The sequence below is a fragment of the Ambystoma mexicanum genome, chromosome 9, assembly GCF_040938575.1.
Source record: "Ambystoma mexicanum isolate Mex_15411 chromosome 9, UKY_AmexF1_1, whole genome shotgun sequence".
NCBI lineage: Eukaryota > Metazoa > Chordata > Amphibia > Caudata > Ambystomatidae > Ambystoma > Ambystoma mexicanum.
The window spans coordinates 585309195-585331963 of NC_090931.1; the positions used below are offsets into that span (position 1 = coordinate 585309195).

General features: G+C 45.5%; 1 protein-coding gene across 1 annotated transcript in view; it reads right to left on the reverse strand.

The window, feature by feature from the left end:
- The window catches only part of TRPV3 (transient receptor potential cation channel subfamily V member 3), a 76692-nt gene that overhangs the window by 22364 nt on the left and 31559 nt on the right, over nt 1-22769 (reverse strand). The window contains exons 4-9 of the mRNA XM_069613934.1: nt 17923-18077; nt 17095-17271; nt 15950-16090; nt 11463-11743; nt 9699-9875; nt 7184-7342 (exon numbers count right to left, since the gene is read on the reverse strand). Coding sequence (XP_069470035.1) covers nt 7184-7342; nt 9699-9875; nt 11463-11743; nt 15950-16090; nt 17095-17271; nt 17923-18077 — 1090 coding nt within the window. The remainder of the gene's footprint in view (nt 1-7183; nt 7343-9698; nt 9876-11462; nt 11744-15949; nt 16091-17094; nt 17272-17922; nt 18078-22769) is intronic.

The following is a 22769-nucleotide window of genomic DNA, read 5'->3' on the forward strand; positions in this document are numbered from 1 at the left end:
TTCATTAAATAACATTTTGGACTTTTGGATGACTGCTGGTCTCTTTGCTACTCTGGGTCCAGTGTGGAATCACCACGTGGGTTCGTTTTCTGGAGTGCACTCCGACAGCCTTATACTGTGGTACAAGGCTATTCTACATATATATATATATATATATATATATATACATATATATATATATATATATATATATATATATATATATATATTTACAAAATGAAGGGCACACTCCAGTTCTCTCTCTCTCTCTCTCTCTCTCTCTATATATATATATATATAAATATATATATATATATTACAAGTCCTGACAGTGCAGGAAGTCAGGCGCCGTATTTTGTAAGTCCCCATTCCCATGGAGTCCATGGGAGTGGGGAGACGGAAGCACTGGTACCGTTAGCAACGGTTCTGGTGCTTCCATGATGTATCTGCATAAAGAGGCCGCTGAGCTCGCCAGGGTCAGATATGTCGGGCGCAGCGTCCCTGGCAGGCAGACTCGTAGTGTGGCTGTCCAGAAACAAGGGTGCCAGTGAGCTTACCGGGACACTTGTTACCGGGACACTTGTAATGAGGCTCACTGATATGGCAGTGAACCCAAATGGTCCAGGAGCGAGTGGACTAGTCGAGTCGGTTCACTGATGTGCTAGGCTGTCTGAAGTCTCCATTGCCAGTCCCACTGGTTGATCATGATAACTGGAATGTGCACAGACAATGCTAACAATGGAATTTGTTGACTGAAACACCTATGCTTCCTACAATCAATAAGATGGTTAGGTGTTCTTGACGCATTGATCTACAGGTAAAGCCAGCTTTCGATCTCATTGAATGAAATACCCATATCTAATTCCGCATCTATGGTCTCTTCATTGGAAAGCATATAGCTGGTGCCACAGAATGTTACTGCAAAATAGATAGGCTAGAGCCAATCCTCTAGATTAGTCTACCCCAGTGTATTGCCTGGGCCACACAATATGTGTGCTTAACAAATCGAATGTGTGTCAGGATTACAGGGATGTCTGGCTGGTTAAATGGCCTACAACTAATACATCAAGTGTATTTTGATCAATTGAATACTTATGTGAAATTACAACCCAGACATGGCCCATCAGCTTGCTAATTGGAGGATACGTTCCTGATGAACCAAGGGAGGGTGTCTGTAAAGGATTTCTATGTAGTATGCATAGAAAGAAACGTTATGACCAATTTCAGTAACTTCAATTAACCTTTGTATCTGGTAGCAGAACTGAAGGCTCTTGTGTCTTTGAGGCTAAGTTGACTTGAAGATAAGTTGTATCATATCCAAACGTGGATAGAGTGGTGCAAAAGGAATTGAAGTTTGGACTAATATGATTTTTTGGGTAAACATACTACCTGCCTATTTTAGCTTTCCACTCATTGGCTGAGTAGATGAAAGAGCATATGATAAGAGATTCTTCCCTCTGGGATGAACTTTAAACAGCTGGCCTGGGTGGCCTTAGGGAATTCTGTATGCTTCTAGGGAGAATCTTGTCATATGACCAATTATAGCCAGTAAGATAGCTCAGAGGGTTGAGCGCTCACTGCTGTAATCTAAGTGGGATCTGAAGGTAGCAGGTTTGAATCCCGGCATGGCCAACTCAGCCTTTCATCTTTCTGAGGTTGATAAATGATTAATGTATGTAACTATGTTCTCTGTACAGCGCTTTGGAGCAAGACGCTATATAAATAACAAATCATTATCTAACCCAACGGCACCTTCTAGATAAGGCAAATATCAGGGAGGCGCCTTGATCTGTAGGTGACATGGCTGAGTGGGAGGTGAAGAGGGGTGAGAAGGGCAGGGACTCAGAGAAGGAGGATTCCACCATCCTGGATCACACCCTTAGACCCCACATGCCTTCCCTCAGAACTTGTGACAGAGATGGAGTGACGGTGAGAAAGAATGTCTGTTACAATGACTATGGTCCTGGCAGAAAGGCTTGAGAACCCCCCAATCGCTGGATTTTTAGTTACGCGTGTCTTAAATTGGGAGAATGTATTTCATTATCTGCATGTTCTGCCGGTTTTACTATGTTTGCGTCTCTGTTTTTATTGTATGTTCATGGATTATGTTTTCCGAATAAATCTATTTCCCTTCAAATCACTTGCAGGATTTTGCGATTTAAGGAGTGAGCAGCTGTCACTACTAAGAATACTTTTTGGAGAAGTGGGTCACTTCAAAGTCTCATCAGCAGTCTTAAAGAGAAGACTTCCAGAAGGGTTGAAGACTCTTCCCTCGGCCGTGTCTGAGGGACAGAGAGGTCCACCTGCAGGTAGAACCAACCCCTGCCCAGGAAAGCAGCACCTCTGTGGTGCCATGCATTCTTCGAGTACATCTGAAAGCCTTGCCCGGCTCGGCAGGAAGCTAAGAGGGCCCTGACTCTTCAGCCTGGCACCCATAGCCTTGTCTGGGTGCAAGAGCATTACGCCTGGCACCTGCTGTTGCTCAGCTTAGGTTTTCATCCAAGACGAATGTGAACCTGTCTAGAGAGTGCCCGCTGCATTGGGATCCCTGGATGAACCAACCAATTCTTCTTGCACCTCTCTAGAGAGTGCCTGCTGCATTGAGATCTCTGGCTGAACCACCAGATTCTTCTTGCACCTTTCTAGAGACTGCCCGCTGCACTGGGATCCCTGGCTGAGCCACCGGATTCTTCTTGCACCCCTCTTGAGAGTACCCGCTGCATTGGGATCCCTGGATGAACAACCTGATTATTCTTGCACCTCTCTAGAAAGTGCCCGCTGCATTGGGATCCCTGGCTGAACCACCAGATTTTTCTTGCACCTCTCTAGAGAGTGCCCGCTGCATTGGGATCCCTGGTTGAACCACCTGATTATTCTTGCACCTCTCTTGAGAGTGCCCGCTGCACTGGGATCCCTGGCTGAACCACCAGATTCGTCTTGCACCTTTCTAGAGAGTGTCCGCTGCACTGGGATCCCTGGCTGAACCACCTGATTATTCTTGCACCTCTCTTGAGAGTGCCCGCTGCACTGGGATCCCTGGCTGAACCACCTGATTATTCTTGCACCTCTCTTGAGAGTGCCCGCTGCACTGGGATCCCTGGCTGAACCACCAGATTATTCTTGCACCTCTCTTGAGAGTGCCCGCTGCACTGGGATCCCTGGCTGAACCACCTGATTATTCTTGCACCTTTCTAGAGAGTGTCCGCTGCACTGGGATCCCTGGCTGAACCACCTGATTATTCTTGCACCTCTCTTGAGAGTGCCCGCTGCACTGGGATCCCTGGCTGAACCACCAGATTCGTCTTGCACCTTTCTAGAGAGTGTCCGCTGCACTGGGATCCCTGGCTGAACCACCTGATTATTCTTGCACCTCTCTTGAGAGTGCCCGCTGCACTGGGATCCCTGGCTGAACCACCAGATTCTTCTTGCACCCCTCTAGAGAGTGCTCGCTGCATTGGGATCCCTGACTGAACCACCAGATTCTTCTTGCACCTTTCTGGAGAGTGCCCGCTGCATTGGGATCCATGGCTGAACCATCTGATTATTCTTGCACCTCTCTAGAGAGTGCCCGCTGCATTGGGATCCCTGGCTGAACCACCAGATTTTTCTTGCACCTTTCTAGAGAGTGCCCGCTGCATTGGGATCCCTGGCTGAACCACCTGATTATTCTTGCACCTCTCTTGAGAGTGCCTGCTGCACTGGGATCCCTGGCTGAACCACCAGATTCTTCTTGCACCTCTCTTGAGAGTGCCCGCTGCATTGGGATCCCTGGCTGAACCACCTGATTATTCTTGCACCTCTCTTGAGAGTGCCCGCTGCACTGGGATCCCTGGCTGAACCACCAGATTCTTCTTGCACCTCTCTTGAGAGTGCCCGCTGCACTGGGATCCCTGGCTGAACCACCAGATTCTTCGTGCACCTCTCTTGAGAGTACCCGCTGCACTGGGATCCCTGGCTGAACCACCTGATTATTCTTGCACCTCTCTTGAGAGTGCCCGCTGCACTGGGATCCCTGGCTGAACCACCTGATTATTCTTGCACCTCTCTTGAGAGTGCCCGCTGCACTGGGATCCCTGGCTGAACCACCTGATTATTCTTGCACCTCTCTTGAGAGTGCCCGCTGCACTGGGATCCCTGGCTGAACCACCTGATTATTCTTGCACCTCTCTTGAGAGTGCCCGCTGCACTGGGATCCCTGGCTGAACCACCTGATTATTCTTGCACCTCTCTAGAGAGTGCCCGCTGCATTGGGATCCCTGGCTGAACCACCAGATTCTTCGTGCACCTCTCTTGAGAGTACCCGCTGCACTGGGATCCCTGGCTGAACCACCTGATTATTCTTGCACCTCTCTTGAGAGTGCCCGCTGCACTGGGATCCCTGGCTGAACCACCTGATTATTCTTGCACCTCTCTTGAGAGTGCCCGCTGCACTGGGATCCCTGGCTGAACCACCTGATTATTCTTGCACCTCTCTTGAGAGTGCCCGCTGCACTGGGATCCCTGGCTGAACCACCTGATTATTCTTGCACCTCTCTAGAGAGTGCCCGCTGCATTGGGATCCCTGGCTGAACCACCAGATTCTTCTTGCACCTTTCTAGAGAGTGCCCGCTGCACTGGGATCCCTGGCTGAACCACCGGATTCTTCTTGCACCCCTCTAGCACGGATTCTTCTTGCACCACTCTAGCACAGATTCTTCTTGCACCTCTCTAGCACAGATTCTTCTTGCACCTCTCTAGCACGGATTCTTCTTGCACCTCTCTAGAGCGTGCCCACTGCATTGGGATCCCTGGCTGAACCACTGGATTCTTCTTGCACCTCTCTAGCACAGATTCTTCTTGCACCTCTCTAGCTCGGATTCTTCTTGCACCTCTCTAGCACAGATTCTTCTTGCACCTCTCTAGAGCGTGCCCGCTGCATTGGGATCCCTGGCTGAACCACCAGATTCTTCTTGCACCTTTCTAGAGAGTGTCCACTGCATTGGGATCCCTGGCTGAACCACTGGATTCTTCTTGCACCCCTCTAGAGAGTGCCCACTGCATTGGGATCCCTGGCTGAACCACCGGATTCTTCTTGCACCTCACGGCCTTCTGAACCTGAGCTGCCTGCATATCCAGACACCCGGGCTGAACATTGCACTTCTACTTCACGGATAAGCGCCAAGAAGCCTGCTTAATGCTGTTGGCCTTGCTTGGGAGACTTTGCTAGTGAACCTGTGTACAGGAGGCCCCATAGCATTCTAAGTGCCTTGACCCTTTGACCTTTTACCTTGGGCCATAGACACTGCTTAGGTCCCACTTCCCTACCATACCCAAAGTACATTTAAAAGTAACCAATTTAATGTTGTGTTTTTACTTTTTTTCAAGTTGCCTGCATGCTGTTTCCAGGTTGCATTGTAATACCCAAAGTGTACCTTCTATAAATATATTGCTTGACTGCATTATCTGATTACTCCACTTATCTGGGCGAGGTTTTATTGTGCTTAATTAAAGTACATATGTTTATAGAACTCACTTGACATTTCTTGTATTTGTTACATACCACACTGTTGTTGTTTGGCTGTTTCCATTGCTGCCCTTGGCCAAGAATATCAAAGTAGTCGAGAAGGAACTATACAGTTCACTTTCCGCCTGTTTTACCTTTCTGGCTGAGACACCACTGAGCGGAGTTGTGGTACAGGTTCTCCCAGAGGCCAGTGAGGCCTTTGCTCTCCTTTGTTCTTCTGGCCAATATCAGGGCCTGTCACATGGCTACACTACGCTCGTGCCATGCATTTGTGCAATTATGTTGCAAAGTGGGCGCCTTGCTATTTTTTCTAAATATGCTTCCGTGGGGGAGACACAGGCCACAACATAGCCAGGTCCCAGCAGAATGCTTTTCACTCAGGACCCTCACCAAAGACAAATGTCAATAAATGCACAAGTGGGTGTTAAGTGGGGATCACAACACGTGGTGGCACAGAGAACATTGTTTGCTTTGTTTATTTAAAAGACAAACGTTTTGTATGAAAGGATGTTTGTAACACTATAGTTGAAGAATTAGTTAAGAAATGAAAGATGCTTTATTCATCGAATGTATTTAAAAGTGAAAATATTGTTTGCACTAAATGCCATATGGGGCAACAGAAAATCCTAAAACAATCTTTTCTAGTTAAAATAATATACCAATAATGTTAAAAATTGGTCAAAAAGGGGATAGTCCTGAGAAATTCATTTTCATTTAGTGAAACTGGAATAGATTAAATTGGTAAATGAATCAAAAATGTTGGTGACACTATTGTGAAAAAAAGTATATTGTACCCTATGTTTCTAACAGTAAGGGTTTCTCTAAGTATTGGTGTTTTTCACTCAGGAGCACAAGATAAACTATCACTCTCACAAGCCAGAGATTTGCAATTTTGCTCAAATCTCAACATTCGACTCATAGAAAATACCCAATATAATCTCTGTTAAGAACCTTGAGGAAGTGCACATTCTCAAGAAACATGTGTTGGCTCATTTGTGTATTTTTTTGGTTTTAAAATCTCAAACTTCAACACATTCAAAAAGACAAAATTGCAAAGTTGTGAGTGAACCTTCGCATATTAAAGCAGAATTGGCCACTTAATGTTAGGTAAAACTAGCAATTATATAGCTCACCAAGTTATCAGAGTGATACAGAAAACTGGACCACACTGACCAGCAGGACCAACGCTCAGGAACTGCCTTATAATTAGGGTGGCCGGATTTTTAAAATAAAAAACCGGGATGGGCCACCAACATAGAAGTAGGACTACAGTTTCAGCGGACATAAAGACAAAAGGATTAAAATGCACATTGGACTCCAATGAAACTGTAGTGCTAGGTCTATGTCAGCTGCCTTTTCCATGCAAAGTATGTGCTTAATAAAAGCTCATTGGAGGGGAGAAGCCACGGAGGAAGTGGGTGTGTGTGAAAAACAATCAAACGCAATCATGAAGAGCCGTGCCCAGCCCGATTGTGGTATTTATCTAAGGATTACCGGCAAAAACCGGGACATTAGCCCGCCATCCCTCAAATCTCAGGGCATGGTTTTAACAGTTAAAAAAGTCTCGGGACGTCGGAAACCAAGGGTAAAATACTGGGACGGTGCCGGCAAAACCGGGACTTCTGGTCACCCTACCTATAAGCCAAGGCCAGTTTCATCCAAGTGTGGTGCACTGTGTCATTGTATTTGCAGTTTACGTACCTCATCCCCGCGAGGGCGGAAGTAGGACACCATTGTTAGCGCAATGTTGTACAGTAAGGAGAACAGAAACGACATGAGGAACATGTATCGGGCAAACTTCTTCCATTTCATCTGGAGCAGGGTGTGCAGGGGCTCCAAAGCCAGGAGTTCATGGCGGTTCTGCAACATTAAGATGGAGACAATGAGGCAGGTGAGGCTTGCTGGAAAACTGGAGCATGTCAAAGCATGGCAAGTAACAGCAGTAACAAAACAAGGGTGCAAAGGACTCGCATCTCTTCGTTTAGAATTGTGCCTTGCGCCCCTAAACCTCCGAGCGTGATGCCAGAGGGCTGGCAGCCATGTCACAGCGAAACCCCAGTGCTCACCGCAACATGTGTGACAGATGAACTGGATGGTAGTATGTATTGGTTGGCATAAGATATTGCCTACCCCCTTGAATTTAAAGTATGTTTATGCCTGTTTGATTTTGCTTTGGAATTAGCTGGATCAGGAACAACTTTGAACTACTGACACCCCCCACCCCCCAATGCCTATAACCTATTAAATATTCTCCAAACTGCCTGTAATTTAGATTTTAAGAACATTGCTACAGGGCATTTTAAACACCCATTTGAAGAGGTAAGCATGTTGCATTAATTCCCTTTTTTGATTGCACTTTTATAATGCTAGTGCATTTTTCTGTGATATCGTGGAAACAGCGACCCGAACACTGGAAATGTATGTAAAATGTAATTGCGAAAGATACGCCAGGCAGTTCTTAACTCCTTGTTTTCCCGCCTTACTCAATTACCTGTGCTAGGCATACCACGCTACACGCTACATTTGAAAATCAAAAACCCTGAGATGTAGGCCCGCCCACAGAATGCTCCGCCCACATGCCGATATTTTAAGTGCTTTAGTATTTCGTTATATGTTTTTTGTCATTTCATTTTACAGCTAGTTTTGTTATCCCTCTGAATGGTAAAACCCTTGCCTGTGTTTTTTGTTTACATTTTAGAATGACCAATCAAAAATGCAAATCTTTTTACAATTATTTACATGAACATTTGTCTCATTGATATTAATTGCGGATAACTGTGATGTTTAAATGATTAGAATGATTGAAACACCAACCAAAGCTGTGTTTGTATTTGTGCTGTTGTGTTGTTTTTGTCAATGGGGCCGAGCTGTTTTGCTTTTGCAATTTCATCAGAAACCTCTACCACTGTACATGAGGCGAAATCCGTGCACGCGGATCCTGCACGCAGCCGTTGCTCAATGAACATTGAGGCATTCGAGGGTTGAGAATAAACTCCTGCCTGTGATGGGCAATGCTGCAGTGCCTCACAAAGCGAGGCAGGGTAACTGCTGTTACCATCAGCAGGCCTGGAGAGGGGCAGAACGTCCTCTCCCCCTCTCTGCTCCTCTCCTCCCCCTCCTAGTCATAGAGCCAAGCAGTCTGTCCTGCACAAAGCTGAGGAAGGGTGAGGTGTGAGCAATCACCTCATCCTTCCATCATGCAACTAGGTGCTAAGCACCGAAGGACACCAACAGGCAGACAGGGATCAGGTTCAAAGACCTGCCCCCACCGGGGGACCAGATAGTTGGCTATCCGGCCGGGGGCTGACACTTAACAGCCCCCACTACTCTACACATCAAAGACCCAGGGCTCCCCTGGGTCTTATAAATACAGAGCGGCATGCTCTGAGAAAACACAATCAGTTTGTGGACCCTGAACGGGGACCCAAACACACAGGATGTGCACTGTTTACTCAGTGCCTTCCAAACCTTTGCTTCTTTTACCACAAAACCCTCCCACCCTACAAATACGGGAGAAGAACAAAGGAAAAGAAGTACAGGGCACTGTACGGTGCCCACAACAAGTCGTGGGACATAAGAAGGTGGGCACAGGCCAGAGGGGGCAACCCCAAGACCCGGAGCCCAAAAGTATTGTTTATTATCTTATATGTGATTATTGTTATTGGCATAACCATATCTGCAGAATAAAAACCTACGGCCTTTTATTGCCAACACTTGACAATGTGTGAGCCAAATTATTTCTGGGTTAGGGTATGGTTTCGGCAAAGTATAATGATGCATGCATGTGGGTTCAGCAGTTATGGGAAAGCGAGCCTGCAGTGCTGTGGCATGCAAGGAAATGCCGCGCTCGCTCAAGCGGCAGGCTCAGCTGGAGGTTTGAAGCTGATACGCCATGGCCTTTATGGTCACAGGAAGAGGGACGCAGCCTCATGCTACTACAAGCGGGGGAAACGGGAGACTCCCCGCTCTTCCCCGAAAGACCCGGAGAAGAGTGTAAAAACCCAGAGTCTCTGGGCTAAACCCAGAGGTTAGGCAGGAATGGTGCTAGGTCACATCCTGAAACCCAGAGAGGCGCCTACCAGCATAGACTAGAACCCGACATTTCCCTGTGAACCTAAAGGCCCCATTGAGTGGAAGGGTTGCTTATGTCCGTGTGTTGCAAGCCGGATAACAGGCTTCAGCATTGTGCAAACAATGCAATCTGCAAATGACTCACCGTGGTATCTGTGTTGTAGACGATGATCTCAAGCAGCGAGTTTGTGGATGAGGTGTCGACATCTTTCAGGTCATAAAGGGACGATGAAACAGGGCCGTAGGCCCAATCAGTGAATTTCCGAGAGAGGATCCGGTTTTCCTTGTCTTTGATTTCTCTGCTGAGAATGTAATGCAGAATCTGAAAGTAAGGTGGCAGCAGAGAGACTGTGAACAAACGCTGGACATGTTTGTAAACCACAATTTAACCAGTTACGAACATTCACTGCATGGCACCTTCTGAGCAACTGTTTCTGTGTTGCTCATGAAAATGCTGCTGAAATATAGCAGCTGTTTCTCAACTCAGTACACTTGACTTAAACAATGAGATGGCTGTTCTATTGACAAAGAAGTTACTATGAATTCCTCTTAGTTTCACCTCATTTACTTGTAGTAAGCCAGGAGTAAATCATAGGGCCTCATTATAAGTGTGCCGGAGCTGCTGTGCCCGCCAGGTCTGACTCTGCCGGGCACAGCGGCCCTGGTAGGTAAGCCGTCAGCGAAGCAACGGCACCGTTAACAACGGTGTCAGTGTTTCCGTAGTTCCCATTCCCTTGTGGGAAGGGGGATTTACAATTTGCCGGCACCTGACTTCCCGAACCGCCAGGGTTGAAATCCCCCGTATTAGCGGGAAGTCAGGCGCTGGTAAATAATTACGGATCCGGCGGCAACCTACAGGTAGCACCGGCACGGTAACCGCCCGACCAATAATGAGGCCCATAGTTACTCAAAACTTGGAAGGGCTATTGGACCCATAAAGACGTTAATATGAGTACCTCGCGGGTCCAGATGAAAAGAAAGAATGCACGCACAGCTACGCATCACAAGTGACTCCAGGCTGTCGCCCTCTTGCTATTAGATTAATGGTCAAAATGCAGAGGGAGCAGTGTCGGAGTATTCCAGCTGCTGGTTCTGGGTTGACTGGAGGAATATGGGCTTAGTTGTTCATTGAAGGATGGCTCAGATGTCTTAATAGGCCATTTTGTAACTTCTATCCAAGCATCTGAAATAATCCACCCAGTCACCACCTCAACCAAGAATGAGGACAACCGTTCTTTTGAAAGCGTTTCACATTATGAGGGAGACCCGCACACATGTTCTATGTGGGTGTGAGAAAGGTTTTACCCTGGCTAGACTGGGGCGCAGGGAGCAGTGTGTGCTTGAATAGGAGAAATACTGCCCGATATTAAGAGGGGTGATATAAGAAGTGTTTACGACATGATGTAGGTTCCTGAACTTAACTTCGTTGCAATAACATAATGTAAGTGGCAAACTTTCGAATGAGTCACTTTAATCATTTTAACCCTTGTGAACGGAGGATAGCACAGGGGCAACGCGCTGGTCTTGGAAGCAAGACCACGCCGAGCAACAGAGGTTCGAATCTTGGATTTGCGCTTAGAAACTGAACTCAGGTACGGTATTAGGCACGTTATTAAAAAACAATTAAATAAATAAATCCAACAGACCCCTGTGGCACCCTCGAGCCCAGATCTGGGAGGCTCTCCAGTTATCTTGGACTACAACTCCCATGATCCCTCACCATTGAATATGCTGACAAGTGGTGTCAGGAGCTGTAGTTCAAAACATGCGGAGAGCCAGAGGTTGCAGTCCTCGGCTCCACTGTGGTAGATCTGGTAGAGCATTATGGAATCCACTATACCCCTGCAGAAACCACCCCTGATTTGTCGTCTAGCTTACCCCTAGGGTGGCAATGGTAAGTAAGTCTTACCTCGGTCTTGCCAGTTTTTGCCGCCAGCTGCATGGATGTGAGGCCCTCTTTGTTGTTGATAGATTCCAGAGTCTTGTTGTTGCTTTCGGTGAGAATCATGTCGTACATGCGGATTATGAAGTCGTTCTGCGCCTCGGAGTTTTCGGCCACCGTGACCAAGGCATGGAGCACTGTGTTCCCCCGGGAATCCTGGATGGCGATGTCAGTCTGCGGGTTGTCCATGAGCAGTTGCACAATCTCTGGTTGGTTGGTACACGCCGCCAACGCCAATGGAGTTTCCCCTAAAAGGCCAATCCAGGCACACCCCAGTTATGAATCTGCCGTGCATAGTATTTCAGAAACAATATTAGTTAACACATTTTGGATATAAAGGTGAATGAGATCCGAATGAGTCGCCCTGGTGCAAATGAAGTTCTTCCAAAGTTTGACAACTCAGTGCCCATATTGGGCTAAAAAGTATACTTATGTGGAACTCTGATGCTTTTTAAAATCTTAATTCCAAATCCCATTGTTGGTTTCAGAAGCAAGACTCTCTGCCAGAAAAGTCAGCTCATCCCAACATGAGGGGCTTTCTGACATTTTTAGGGTTAGAATATATCAGGTACATTTTATGTAATTATTACATAGTTTGGTGTCTTAATAAAAGACAAAATTATAATATGTAGCTGAAGAGCCCCATTTTAGCATTGCCCACGTGTTTTCTGTTTATGTGGGATATGATGAATAATTGTCCTCAAGTCACACATGGTATCACCTAAGAGAACAGTACTTTAAATAATGAAATTAATGAAGGGGCAAAGCCTTACAAAAGCTTTTCTCCTGCACCCGACTTCCCTGCACAATTTTGCGAGACATAATTGCATAGCATACCGTTTCAGGTCGACTTCCTGCACCTGACCTTCCTGCACTATAATTCCACAGCATGTGTTTTTATGTTAGCTTCCTACAAGAGACCTTCCTGCATTATTGTCAGAGACATAAATGCATACCATGCCTTGTTTTAAGGTTAGCTTCCTACACCTGACATTCCTGCACCCTTGTGAGCGAAATTGCATAGCATGTCTTTTTAGTTTGTCTTTCTACACCTGACCTTCTTCCACCAATGTGAGAGACACAATTGCATAGCATGTCTTTTTGGGTCGGCCTCCCACACCTGACGTTTCAGCACAACCGCGAGAGACACAATTGCATAGCATATATGTTTAGGTGGGCTTCTTGTAGCAGAGCTTTCTGCACTATTGTGAGGGACATAATTGCATAACATGTCTTTTTGGTTCAACTCCTTCACCGGACCTTCTTCCACCATAATGAGAGACACAATTGCATAGCACGTCTTTTTTGGTTGGCTTCCTATACCTGACCTTCCTGCACCATTGTGAGAGACATAATTGCATAGCATGTCCTTTTCGGTTGCTTCCCTACACCCAATATTCCTTCACCATTGGGAGAGACACCGTTGGCTAGCATGTCTTTTGAGGTTTGCTTTTCTACCTGACCTTTCTGCACTATTGTGGGAGACATAATTGCATAGAATATATTTTTAGTTGGGCTTCTTGTACCAGACCTTCCTGCATTATTTTGAGAGACATAATTGCATAACATGTCTTTTTAGGTTGACCTCCTACACCTGACCTTCCACCACTGTGAGAGACACAAATGCATAACATGTCTTTTTAGGTTGACCTCCTACACCTGACCTTCCACCATTGTGAGAGGCACAAATGCATAGCATGTCTTTTTAGGTCGACTTCCTATACCTGCCCTCCTGCACCATTGTGAGAAACATAATTGCATAGCATGTCTTTTTGGGTCGACTTCCTATACCTGCCCTTCCTGCACCATGTGAGAGACATAATTGCATAGCATGTCTTTTTCGGTTGCTTCCCTACACCCAATGTTCCTTCACCATTGGGAGAGACACAGTTGGCTGGCATGTCTTTTGGGGTTTGCTTTTCTACCTGACCTTCCTGCTCTATCGTGAGAGACATAATGACATAACATGTCCTTTTAGGTTGGCTTCCTACATATTTCCTTCCTCCGCCATTTTGGAGACATAATTGAATATCATGTGTTGTAAAGTCTGCTTGAATTTGAGCTGAGTTATTGTTGTGACTATAAATAGCAAAAAAGCTTTGTAAGCCGGCATGCCTAGTCATGCCAATTGCCAATGGGCTGTTGGCTATTAGGTGAACAGGACACAGTGGCTAGTGCCAACACACTAAAATAAATGCACAAGGCACTCTCTCAGATAACCTCCCGCATAGCAGTTCCTTGCTTTTCCATGTTGTGTTGATCCTCTATTCCCATTGCCACCCGTCTACCTGTGGGTGCCTTTAATGCCTTAATTTGGCATTATTGTTTTTAGCGCCACCTATATGCTGAAACTATTGCATTAGAGTACAGATGGTGAGAAATGGCATGAGATCTGAACAGTCATACCCCAGTTTCAGGCGGCACATGCTAAATCATACACGATTGAATGATACTTAATGAGCTATTACTTAATGAGCCTCACCAATCCTGCGCCTGATCTTGTATGATATTCCTTACCTATTGTACCGGATAACGTATATCATATTCCCTACTGTATTAATATCTGTCCTTTGTACCGCTTATTTCATATGTTGTAACCAAGCTTAAAGTTTACTTGCATCTGTTGCGCCCAGTTACCTAAGGGTTTGGCGCGCATTATCAAATAAATAAACAAACATATGAGGAAGGACACACAGCTTGTTTGTGGGTGTCGTTTGGTTATTTATCCACCCATTGACTATCCATAGCCATGCTAATCCCCATGGCATTCCCACCCAGTACCTGCCCCTCCCCGCCAGAAACACCTCCTCATGGAAACTCTTTGAGCTCGCTTTAACCAAGCCTCAGCATCGAACTTTGCATTCTAAGTGCCTGGCAGTGTTATTTCAAAGCAGTCTTCTGAGAGTTAATGACTTCATTGGAGTGTAAACACGCTACCCGTACAATAAATATCTCTTAACCAGGTCTAGCTTCAGCCACTCGATTTATAAGCACTATGCATGTCCTTTGCTGACGACCTGTTAAAAACAAGCATTGGCAAAGCCAACAGTTTTGGTTTGTGTATACGTATTAGGCATTTGCCAGACACGGCAATTAAATCCCCAGGTGCTCACACCATTTTTCACTTGCTACCATCAATAGCCAGTTAATACCACTACGGCAGTGCCTGGCAAGTGCCTTTTCCATGCCTACACAAAAGCCGGAACTGTTGGCATTGCCAATGCTTGTTTCCTTATGGTACTCCTTATGCACATTAGTTGAGGTCACTTATTCTTTCTTCCATGCACAGAGGTTTCTCTTATGCTTCAGAATAACTGCAGTAGTATCGTTATACATTGCACAGTGTGCACAGAACACAGAGTGGATACAGCTGTGAGATTGGCTGGGACCATACATTATTTCCCTGACATCACAACATTTTAACTTTTCCCTTACTGCATTACATGTCCTCAAAACTAGCATACACATAATGCGTATTCTTTAGTGAATATGTGCATGCCCAGCATCAGCTTATGTCTTCAGTCTGTGGCAAGATCCTGAATATAGCAATGCTGGGCGACAGTGTTGTGCAGCATGTTTATTGTCCCCTGCAGAGTAGACCAAAGTAAGACAGTCTGCAGGGGAGCTGAAACCCTGAATGACCACATGAGAAAAGCAATGTTTTCTTTTTCTGGGATATGAGGAGGGTCACTAGGGCGTGGCAGGTTACATTCATTCCATAGTTTATGTGAGTGTTAAGGATGGATTTGCAATGGTATGGAGTGAGTGTTTATACTTCGAGTTTCATGGTTGAAGTTATAGTAGTATAGAGGGAGTGTTTGTACTTTGACATTGTTATCTAGAGTGATCATTTCTATAAAATCCTAATTTGGAGGGCAGTATATCCTGCACCCTCCCCCTCCAAAAGACCCTGGATACCTTTTCCTTTATTCTAACGCTCAAAGCTCCAGGGGGAATGAGAAAGAATAAAAAGGTGAATTATTACAGGCACTGGGAGGAGCTGCTCCTGATTGGGTGCATTGATGGTCCTGTAGGGTTTTAAAAAGGAATCCTCTTAATTTCCTTAGCGCAGCATGCCCTAAGGATTGTCCCCCAGTGTAACCATGCAATGCATGCGTGGAACCTCCAGTGACGTGCAGTGCTTGGTTGCTTATCGAAGTGAGGCTTCCACTCAAATTATCGCTAAAAGGAATTAAAATTTATAAAAATAAAAGAAATAGCACAGAGCCTCACACCTGTAGCGGTATCATGCACTGGTCACACGCCCTCCGTAGAATTTTTTTTTATAGTGGAGGCCATGCATACTTTTTGGGTAACATTTGCAAGAGTGTGTTGTTGCACATTTTCAATTCCATATTCAAGGTGATCTGAACTACAAGCACAGATTCTCCATTCAGATTCATAAGATCCTGTGGACTGAAGACCGACAGTAGATGGAAATAAGGGTTACATACCAAAGTAGAAGCCTTCGTGCTTGTATTTTGGGTTGAAGAACAGGCCCTTGGCTCGAACGTTGATTTCGGCCCCTCTTTCTATCAGGTACTTGACAAGGTTGTGCTGTCTTCTTTCTATGGAAATGTTGAGAGCAGTCTGACCTGGAAGAAAATGCAAATATCCCGTCCATCAAGTAGGAATGTCTGGAAAACGCCTATTCTGAATTTCGAGCAACGGGCGCGAGCTGAAGTGCGGCACTGGGAGGCACCTGGCCCATTTCTTTAAGATCTGTCGTAGAGTATATCCACAGGTCGCAAGCATCTCCCACTTAAGCCAGGGGTAGGTGCCCTGAGGCTCTTTACATATGTTGGACTGTGGCTCCCCTGGTCCCTCAACATTGGCTATCAGCTTACGGCTAATGGGACTTGCAGGCAAAACAAAGACATCTGGCGAGCCGCAGGTTGCCGACTCCTGATGCAGACAGTGTCCCCTAAACCTCCCCTTTATGAATACACCAAGCATGTAAGAGGGATGGTGCAGGCAAATACTAGGTGAGTTGCCATTTTCCAGAGACACCCCAAGTACATGATTGATGTAACCTTAACTATATATCTCTATGAATTGGGCTTAGCCACAGAAAAGTTCACTGGATCAAATGAGGAGATGCCCATTGGCATCCCAGATATATACCCACTGCCACATACCCGATTCCCAAAGCCCAATCATCTCTGCGATGCCCTTGAGAAAATCCTTCTGTGTTGCCTTTACACGGAAGATACTCCAGGCATCCGCAGAATTTGCTTCCATATTAGTCTTTGTCTATCAGGTGTGACGTAGTGGGAACAAATCCTAGATGCTCACCCGCATCTCATCTGCCCCAGAGCAAATCCTTGAGAATCAGGCCTGTACAGTTTACCCATTTCTTAAAGAGAGTGGACGCAAAAAATAAATAAATAAACCCAAATAACACTGCCAGCAGAAGCAGTACAGCCAGAGATGATGGGGACAATGACGGGACAGCCAGAGACCTTGCAATGTTTATGAACACTGCAGAAAAAGAGGTGATCCCTTCGCCCCTATCTGCTCGTTCATTAAATAGGTGCATTCGCAAGAAGGTGAAAGAAAGAGCTTGGCCTGTGACCTGGGCGAGTTTGCATGCCGTTACCTTTGTAAGCAACCTCTGTGTATTCCGCGTTCACAAGCCTTTTTAGGAATCCGTTTTCTTCGGCGAAGGTCAGCAGGCTTTTCACTACTTCTTCGGTGTTGTCGTTGATGTTTAGTAAAGCCTTCATCAGGCAGGTTTTGCCAGTGTCGGTGGAGGTCAATGTGCTCATGAGAAAATCTGAAGACATAAAGGAGAAAGTCTGACTTACAACATGAGGTGCTTTTGGCCCTATTAAGACCATTTCCTGACTTATCAATATGTTCGTTTTTCTTTAGTTAACATTCTGGAGTTTCATTGTCCTACGTTTCAAAATCTGTTATAGTAATGTCTAGTAGTTCACACCTCAAAGCTAAATTGTATTAGGTGTGTTATAAATTGCAAGAATGAACAAGCAAATTACCAGATGAACACTTGCACTTGTCCGTTCTCAACCTGCACTTGCGCATTTTCAATGTCACTGGGCTTAGTAAGATCGTTGTTTTGTCCTCCTTTGTTCCCCTCCCTTGCCTCGTCGCGCTCTGAAAAACTTGTGTACGAGCGCAATACAAATAAAATATCATATCATAGCAAATGAGTAAATGAGAGAAGGAAAGAGTGGACGAACAAACGATATCATACTAGTACAAATTGGTTTCAAGCTCGGTATAGAAGGCCTTTTAAGAGAAGTCTTTGTAACAATAATGGCGGCATTTATCCAAGCAAATGGCTGATTCAAGGCCACCACGTAATGTGGGTCTATGCTCTTCCCTGAAGAGTTTCGGATCATCTCCGTATGATGAAACGTATCATTGCTACATGATTGCTATCCTGGATGAGAGCATGGTCTACCTCGCACTGACTGCTCGGGGAAGTCTTCCGACGACGCCTTCGCCTCCTCGAGCAGGCGGTTCAGCTCTTCTACGTTCCCCTCCGCCGCCGCTCGGAACATTAGCTTCTTCATCTTTTTCCGTAATATCCGTGGCAGGACCTGGACAGTCCGCCAGCTGTGCGATCAAAAAAACACAAATGTTACAAAATACCTTTGAGTTTTTTTAAGCATTTTACGATAACGAAGTAAGGTAGTGGGATATCAGGAAGGCTGTTATTGTTTCCCTAGCTCTGAGGCCAGAAACAAAGTTTCAATCATTAAATAATTATATTTTATAATAATTAATAATTTATTTATTCCTTTTCTCAGCACTTTCCACTCCTCCCTCCCCCTCCATGCACTTCCCCCTTTCCCTCTGGGCCTAGTAAGATCGTTGTTTTGTTCTCCCTTGCCTCGTCGCGCTCTGAAACACTTGTGTATGAGCGCGATACAAATAACATTTCAATATCAATATAAATAATGATACTGCATTATCGAATGAACAATATATAACATGGCCTGTGAGTCGATGGTACTCAAAGGAAGCACAAAGCTAGGGCACACCATTAACTAAGTGTGTTTCAATTTAGTTCTGAAGGTGGGCTTGTTGAGGTGATGTTCTAAGTTAACATATACAGTGTCATGACAAAGGAGCGATTACAAAGGCCAGGCTTTAATCAGGAGCTATACCAGAGCACTGAAAGCCATAGAGGAAAGAAAATAAAAGCGTAGGAGCCCCTAAACGTCCCAAATACTGGTGTGTCCGTTTGGGACTGAATAGAGTGAATTTCTCAAACTTAAACACTGAATTCCTTACAAAACAACACACTACACACCTTGAAGTAACATAATGACTGAACTTTAGGCACTTTTTTCAGGGGGCATTTAAAACATATTGGGACTCATTACGAGTTTGCCGGTATTCCAGTGGTAAATTTGTCAGAATACAGGCAAACGGAAATACTGATACCACCACTTGGTCAGGCGGTATTACCGCTGGCCCAGCGGTAATATCACCTGATTACAAGTGACGGTTTGCCGTTGTAAATCCCCATTTTTGCCGTTATTACCGCCACAGGTATTACTGGATGGTAATCCCCAAGATTTTTGGTGGTAGAGATTTTTGGAGCTTGAAGCTGGAGGTACCTCCTCCACTTGACCTTCATAAATCTCGGGTATTACCATCTGATAATGCTGGCAGCAGTAATACCGGCAAACGTGTAGTTTGGCTGTGGGAAAAATGGGGGTGATCAGTTTTACCTCCACTTTTTTCCTGCACCACCAAACTCGTAATGAGCATAGTATTGAATATATCCGATATCCCCCACATCCTGCTCTTGCGTAGGTTGCTCTGAGCGTGTAAGAGGAATATAATAATTGGTACTGTGCCAGCGACCACCGTACTGGCCCTCAGTCACCAAGGCTTGCCAAAGGCTCGGTCCTATGGCAGGGAGAAGGAAAATGGGGAAGCGTGGAACGAGACGCGTGGGGGCGGTGGAGGTAGAACAGGAAGATGAGGTAATAATGCTTGGCTCAAATCGGAGGTATGGTATCTGGCACGCGGTGGATCAAGTGAGAGGTGTTGGTGGTTGGTGAAGAAGGAAGGTGATCGTAGTGAGCCTGGGGTTGGTCAATGTTTTTGGCAGTTCTATTCCCTTTGCGGTACAGGTGCACCTGTTTTCCTAATGCAAGCCTTATGCACACGAGTCAGATAGCTATTTAGCACGCACTTTATCGCTTTTCTTCATCTTTATGGAGGCTTCAGTAGTTCTAGCAAGGTTTACTAGCAGGCCTTTCATGAAGGGGGCACAGGCGAGCATTGTCCCCTTGACCATCATGGTGCAGACATCTGACTGCTTATGGAGCGCAGTCGGGGTCATGCGTGTCCCCTCACATCATGTGTGAGTGTTCTTCATTATCATTATGCAGAGGAGAATGTGCTCCTTGGCATTGCATAGTAGTGCATTTAGAGAGGTCACTCTGACAGCAATTGCAAATAGAATCCTGCTTCCTGCAGCCAAAGTGTGGTAAACGCTAGGGGCAGGTAACATAACCCAAGGCAGCAGCTGCTGGCATCCACCTACGGGGTTTTAAGAAGCTGGGTGAATTTGTGACAGTCCCATATGCTTCATTTCTGAAGGATCGTCAAGCCTGGTTTAAACTTGACGCTTGCTAGGCAGGTGTGACCACCTTTATCAGAAGGGGGCATAGTCACAATATCTTTGATGATTGCTATAAGGCAGATGGACCCACCTTCATCAGACTGGGGCAGAATTACAATATCTCAGGCAGATGTGACCACCTTCATCAGACTAGGGCAGAGTTATAATATCCGAGGCAGATGTGATCAGGTTCATAAGAAGGGGGCATTGCTAGAATATATTTGAGGATTGCTATAAGGCAGATGCGACCACCTTTATCCAAAAGGAGCATTGCTAGGATATATTTGAGGATTGCTATAATGCAGATGTGACCACCTTTACCCTAAGGGGGCATTGCTAGAATATATCTGAGGATTGCTATAAGGCAGATGTGACCACCTTTACCCTTAGGGGGCATTGCTAGAATATATTTGAGGATTGCTATAAGGCAGATGCGACCACCTTTATCGGAAGGGGGCATGGCTAGAATATTTTTGATGATTGCTATGATTGCTATAAGGCAGATGTGCTCGCCTTTATCAGAAGGGGCATATTTAGACTGTATCTCACATATCATTTGCACTGGGAAATATTTCGAAGCCCATAGTTAAGGCTCAGATTGTAGGCAGTCTGGGAGACAAGATGGCGTCCATATGAGTCTGCACTGATATGAGCATAATCGATTCTGCCAAACTTCCTCTTAAAATTTGATCTAGAAAATAACATGTACTTCATTTACTTGGACATTGCAGAGGAATTGTGCAGGGCGGTGCACAGAAGGTGGAATGGTAAGTTACAAATGGTGATTTCTGGACTGGGCGTTATGTTACCTATCCTTGGCGATCCCTATCCCGACCAAGCGCTATCGCCAGGCAGGAGATTCTACCAGCATTTTCTGAGTCAAGTGGGGGTGGGCCGTAAATGTACTGTAATATTTCCACAGATGGCTAAATGATGTGAGCATTTGTTAAAAGGCAGGTTTCAAAAGGGTGATCCAATTTACTGAGTAGTGTTAGCTATGTAGTGGCGTCCGCAAAGTCGCCTTCATTGCTTCTTTTGCGACTTGAACTATTTGGAACTGAAGGCAGCGTGTCAGTCTTCTCTGATGACGCAGCACTGATTATGATTATCAGTTCAGAACAAGCCAGGCTAGTTTTACAAAGGACAACCTTGGCAAATGGCCAGGGCGCTGGCAGGAGAGGTTTAATGTGCATCAGTCCATGTTGAGAAGCGTGCTATTAGCATGCACCACGGTTATGCTAGCGATAAGTAAAGCTTGCGCTTGAAAGGCCAGTTAAATGAAAGAAGCAGAAATGAGACAAGTGAGAAAAGGCGGCAGAGTTGGAATAGTTCCAAATCTATACATGCCATTTTTGGATCTCAAAACCCACTGGCTTAAGGATTTCCACACAGAATTCATTTGAGTTTAGTGGATCCAACTGGTAAAACTGCCCATAGGCAACGAGTGTGGTTGCGGGTCTCGACAACCCGGGCTATAGGCCATAATAAGAAACTCGAAGAAGTGGTGATGGCATAAAGGGAGAAACTGCGGAATGGCTAAGAGAATGGTGGCGGAGAAAGGCATGCGCATTTGTTCTGTGTGTGCTGCGCATGTGGGGACCAACACACACAGGAAGTACTGAAAGAAGAGGACTGCAGCTTCCACAGTGGTGAACTCTGTGCCTCATCCATTGCCTTACCACCAGGAAATCAAACCTAACAGTTTGCAGCATCTAATAGGTTTGGGTCTATTTGACCTAAAACATTTGACCTAATCACGTTTGATTGAATTTATTGGACCTTTTGTTCGGTCTAAAATGCAGGGAGAGACCCACCGCAACCCTCCTCCCACTTCCCCTCAACCTAATCTATAACCTTACCCACACCCATGTATATATTTAATTAAATTTGACTGAAAAAAAGGTTTTAAAAAATCGATCAAATTCGATGAAATGTTTTAGGTCAATGATGCTAATACCATTTAATAAGATGCCCCCAGCCTGCTGATAGAGGAGTACTTGGGCCCACTGTCAGCTTCCTGGAGCATGCCACTCTTCCCAATTGTGCAATGTATTGTGAATGCGTTTGGGTTGTGGTGCACCACACCAACAAGGACCTGAAATGCCTCTTTGTTTATTGCATCACTTAGTTTTCAGAAAAGCCTGAGCATGCATCCATAGCTTAGACCAGGGTTTCCCGGTCTGCTCCTCGAGAGCGCCAACCACACAAGGCTTTCACGGCACTCGTTGACTGTGTACAACATTCCATCTAATGTCACTAGATTCACATGCATTTTATGTGGATATTCTGAAAACATGGAGTTGATTTGGCCCTCGCGGCATGGAGGCCCTTAGTTTCCACAGGACTCTTTTTCCCCACCAAGGAAAACGTTTTGGTATTCAAGAAGTGCTGCATGGAACACTTTCTTGATGCAGGCAAAATCAATACAGTCCCATCTCAGGTCATGGGCGTGCATGAAAATCTGAGCTCTGCCATCAAATAAAGAAACTCCTCCACACACAAATCTTCAAGAAAGATTTGGATTTTCACAGAGGAATTTTCTTTTGGCCCAATCGGGCCTTGTTTCGGAGATTACACTCCTTCCTCAGATGTCTGAATGCATCAAAAAATAAAAGAGACGTACCCTACACAACTGGGTCCTCAAAGTAGCGTCCTCAAGACACAAA